This window comes from Montipora foliosa, chromosome 8 (assembly GCF_036669935.1).
Source record: "Montipora foliosa isolate CH-2021 chromosome 8, ASM3666993v2, whole genome shotgun sequence".
Lineage (NCBI taxonomy): Eukaryota > Metazoa > Cnidaria > Anthozoa > Scleractinia > Acroporidae > Montipora > Montipora foliosa.
In genome coordinates this window covers 13,324,392-13,329,391 of record NC_090876.1, presented here as the reverse complement: position 1 = coordinate 13,329,391, position 5,000 = coordinate 13,324,392, and the positions used below count along the sequence as shown (strand labels likewise).

Genomic DNA, 5,000 nt, shown 5'->3' with positions numbered 1-5,000 from the left:
TCTTAACAGAGCCTCGTTCTCTCTGGCTGATAGGATGCTTTTGGCCAAAGGCGCTGTAACACCATTTCACAAACCGATGAGCAAATTAACCACTATAGGTTAATTAAATTCAGTTTAGTTGTTTAGTTTTAAATTTCTACTCTTCCTTCAGGATAACGCGCCATATCTTTGTATCATATCGTATCTGGAGTGACGTTACCGCTAGGCTGGTAACAAAATTACGTTTCCTCCCAAAGCATTTTATTATCACCGGAAGTGTTGGCTCAAGCAGGATGATTAAGCAGCGCTCTCCGAACATAATCGGATTTCATACCTGCCCTGCCACTATAATGTTTACGTAGGAAGCAGAAAGTTATGCTGTGCAGGATTCTTGGCATTTTGTTTCAAAACGTGGGCGTTTGGTTATCAAAGTGGTGAGTGAATTTTCATCCTTAAGGCATAACCAGGTCCCCTTGAAGCAAACTTTGACCTCTCTAATAATAATAATAATAATAATAATAATAATAATTCATTAATTTCTGTCATGAGATGCTAAAAAATTGACGCGACTCTCGACGGCTACTGATGAATAACAAAATTATCTTTCTTGTGATAATGAACCAAATGTTATTGTGATCGAGATTTTGGGGGAACTTTGGTTGATGATAGCCTTTTTCTTGTCTTGTACGACCTCGCTCTAAGCCAGCTTCCATCGTTTTACAATGGACCTTTTTCAAATTAGAAGACAAGCAAATCGCCTGGACGGACAAATTGTCTAATGTGAAAACGGGACGAACACATTTTTCGGCTACTTAGTGCCAGTCTCCATGAGCTCAAGCGAAAAATCAGTTCGTCGGTCCATTGTCCGACTTTTTACGAATTTAAGTCGGACAACACCAACAGAATTGGTCAGCTTGAATTCACATTATTCGAGCAAACCATAGGAATATTTTTCCGTTTACACGATTTGTTCGCCATTGTGTGCTAAAAAACCACCTTAATTCCTTTCTCTTGCAAAGGTCGGACTGCCTGGTCCAAAGAAACCGCTCCAGCATCCTGCGATTGACGACCATCAGTTATCAAGACGAATATCTGAGGCACAGCACTTTGACGTCCGTCGGGAAATAAATACTTGGCTGCCGTATCAAGGGCACTGTCTATACGTGTGCGGCCACGGAAATATGGCACGGCGTCCACAGCAGACGCAAAACTTGAGCGGTCGGTGCTTTTTAGTGTCCCAAATCGAACTAACAAGAATGGGACGTCGCTGAAAACGATCAGACCGAGTTGAACGGTTTTGGATCCGATATCAAGATCGTCAGTTACTCCTCGGATGAAGTCTTTTTGTTTTTGGTAGTTAAAATCTCGAATGGAACCAGACGAATCCATAGCGATTCCTAAATCAAAAGCGTTATAACATTGAGGACCAGGTGTAGATGTTGTTGTAGTAGTTCCTGTGTGAGAAAAAGAGGCAGTATTTTAATTTAGGTTCAAGAATTGAACGTGCTCAAAAACTGCGAGAGTACGAACGACGAATAGAAGAAGTTGTAACAAGGTGGGTATCTATCAAATGGTTTCCCGGTTCCCGTCAACGTTTCTCATTTGATACTAGATCACCTAAAAGCAGTTAGAAAGGTTGAACGAAGGAGTTGTGTACAGTACGGTTCTACAAGAGTATTTTGAAGGGTTAAGATACTAACTAACCTGTAGTTTTTCCAACAAGCGACACGCAAGAGAATCTACAGCCATCAAAACAGCATTTGGAATCGAAGGAGCATGATTCGTCTCCAAAACAAGTATTTCTGGTTGAGGTACAGACACCAAGAGGCGGTTCAGTTAATGGCGGACAGGAGAAAATATCTGGGGTTTGCGTGGGTATATCTGTAAACAAAAATTACAGTTGAAACTAATAAACCGCAGTAAGGAAGAGTTTAAACGTATAATGAAGGGGTCCAGTAAACCAAAAAATCCTAAAGACCAACAGGTCTGGCATGTAAGCACATGATTTTAATGTTAGAAAGACCCATAAAAACGCTTTCAATACTATTGATTTTCAAGGTGACTGGAGTACTATCTAGTTATCCTTTTGCAATATGCTAGACGGACTCCCAATAGACGCGCTTTCATTTGTCTTGACTGCTAACTTGCGGTAACCGTAATGCGCAGCGAAATCCCACCAAAGTTCATGATAGAGATTGAATTTCTTCAGCCTTCTTTATTACTGCTTAAAAGTTGCTTTGGTGTGTCTGCCTCACTTCATTCATAATGTGCATGCTCGATAAATATGTAATACTGTCAACCTGGTTTAAACCATTGAACGGGTGTCGGGTTTGGTCGGGTGTCGCATTTAACAGGTGTCTACAGCGCACCGGTGGCTCAGTTGGTTGAGCACCGGGCTGCCATGCAAGAGGTCCTAAGTTCGACTCCGGCCGGACCAACACCCAGGGTCTTAAAATAACTGAGGAGAAAGTGCTGCCTTTGCAACTAAACCGCAGATGGTTAGACGTCTTATCCGAGAAGTCTTCTCGGATAAGGACTATAAATCGTAGGCCCCGGCCGTCTCACAAATATCTTCCATGTTCACAAGTTCCCTGTAAGACGTTAAAGAACCCACACACTAATCGAGAAGAGTAGGGCATGAAGTTCCCAGTGTTGTAGCTGTCCTTTGTGAGTGTATGGGTGGGCGAGTATAGCAGGGTCCACATCAGCTGAATAGCTGCAAAAACCTCAACCTGCTCAAACAAACAAACAACAACAATTTTGCAGCATTTTGTTAGGCGTAAGCTGCAATAATTCACACTTGTTAACCGTCGTTAAACGTTGCGTACGTCTGAAAGAGAAACTACAATGGTGAAATTTTGCACGCGCAATCCATTGAGAAGCGATCATTTTCGTTCCCAAATTCCTTGCATTACCAAAGTACTTGAAATATTTTTCGCACTTGTTAAAGCTGTTGGTAAGTGCTAGTAGTCATAAATTTCATGTTTTGTTGCAACGTTTCGACAAATGGAAACAAAAATGACAAAAAAAAAAAACAAGATTCAAAGTTACCTCCACAAATTGATTGAACAACGTCTTGCGTGGTTGATGCCAAATTTGCAAATGACTGGACAGTAAAAATGTTGGAAGGATTCTTAGCAATCAAACGGAGCCCGTCCATCGAAAGTTTCGGACCAACGCCCACCACTGACACAAGTGCTCCTTGCTGGTGAATCGCCTCAGCAGCGACATTAAGGGCTATTGCGTCTGGTTCCTGTGTTTGACGGCCATCTGTCATAACGATAACTGCTGTAGGGATACCAGATCTAGAAAAGAAATATTCAACACTAGCTCTTATCCTTTGATGCTACAGACCTGCCACATGCGTTTAACTTGCATATTTGCAAGTAAGCAATAATAAATTCAACTAATGACTCCAGGAGAGTGGTTTGCTTCAGTCTTTCAGGAACGTTGGTTTAAGTTCTCTTCACATGAGTATAAAGGAATGTACCGTAGTTTCTAAAATTAGTCAAATAAAGAAAACACTCAATTCATTCTTGGTGTTCGGTTTGCTAAGCTTGATAAGGTCTGAAATCTGGTCCAGCTGGGCCAGCACTTCAATCAGAAGGCACATGCACAACTAGTTCTAGTCCTCTGCCGTGCGTTTCAGTGAAAAACAGGTAAAAGCTCTCAGGAAACAAAAGGAAAAGGCGAACTTTTCACCGGATGGGAATTGTCCCATCATTTTTTCTTGTGAATTTCTATTTGAACAAAAAAGGGAACTGATATTTTGAAAAGTGTATCAAAGGATGGCCGTATGTCGTTATAATTTATTTGAGAAATAATTTGTTTTAAAATCCATGCCATAGATTTGGTGTTAGAATGTTCTCATACCGTTGCGTTAAATATTTGTGAAAAACAACTCGCCGAGTTTTCAGGCGTTTTCTGTTTTGGTCACGTAATTTACCAAATATGGTTGTGAGTCGAACCAGACAAAGGAATGTTAAATAGAACACACTTGCCAAAAAAGGATAACTGTAGAGTGAAAGGAACGGTTTGGCAGTTAAGAAAAACATGGCTGTTGATCACGTGAGTAAAATCAACAATTGGCTGGCTGTCGACACAATAACGTCTTTTGTTACGAGGTTGGCCAAGTTTCACTATCAAAAGAAATGTGACGACAATGTTTGTAAACAACAAATATCGCTATAATAATCAACAAATGCCGCGACAAAATTAAAAACATGAAAAAGTAAATAAAACCCTTGACATGCAAAATTGACACCTTTGCTGTTTTGCATCAACATGGTTCAGTTCTCACCTGGCTTGTTTTAATACTTGTGCCGCCAAAGTAAGTGCCTTATCGATTCTTGTTCTTTGTTGAAGGTACGGCAAAGCGTCGACTACCTTTCTGAAACTATCGAGGTTTCCCTGCTGGCCAAATTGAATTTTCAGTTGCGCTTTTTCGCTGTAAATAATCACCGCTCCTCGACTTCCAGCTCCAACGTTCACAATTGTGGCCAGTATCTTCACGAACTCTTTCTGTTTGTCATACTGAGGGGCGTTAATACTTTGGGATGAATCCATGACGAAGATCACATCTAAAAGTTTGTTACACTTGGGCAATTCAGTGGTGATCGCTGTAGTGCTTGCTGGGGTGGTCGGCGAAGTTTGAGTTGTGGTTTTTGTTGTTGATGTCACTCTGCCTTCAGATAAGTCGTCGGGAGGCGCTGTATAAATTTAAAAAGAGACTGAGCAAGCCATATCGATGTACCAGATTAATCCCTTGGGAATCCTACTACTTCTGTAGATTCAGTGAACTATAAAAGCGGCCGAAAATGTAATTTCTTTTAACTAAAAATTGACATCAACCTCCATACAAGATGGTGATGGCGGCAAGATACGTGTTTCCAAACATTCTTTTTGTTTGTCAAATATACCAGCAATTGACCTTTTGTGTTGGGTAGCCATTCAGTCTCTAGTGGGCAATTCGGGGAGCTTAAGCAAGGAGGACGATGACTGCAACGAGAACGTCATTGACA

At 41.1% G+C, this 5,000-nt stretch overlaps 1 protein-coding gene across 2 annotated transcripts in view; it reads right to left on the bottom strand.

The window, feature by feature from the left end:
- LOC138012723 (uncharacterized) overlaps positions 1 to 5,000 on the bottom strand; it is a 74,355-nt gene that overhangs the window by 2,518 nt on the left and 66,837 nt on the right. For both annotated transcript variants that reach the window (XM_068859596.1, XM_068859595.1), the window contains 4 exons: positions 4,280 to 4,688; positions 3,031 to 3,284; positions 1,684 to 1,860; positions 976 to 1,433 (listed from right to left, as the gene is read on the bottom strand). In XM_068859596.1, the coding sequence (XP_068715697.1) occupies positions 976 to 1,433; positions 1,684 to 1,860; positions 3,031 to 3,284; positions 4,280 to 4,688 (1,298 nt within the window). The remainder of the gene's footprint in view (positions 1 to 975; positions 1,434 to 1,683; positions 1,861 to 3,030; positions 3,285 to 4,279; positions 4,689 to 5,000) is intronic.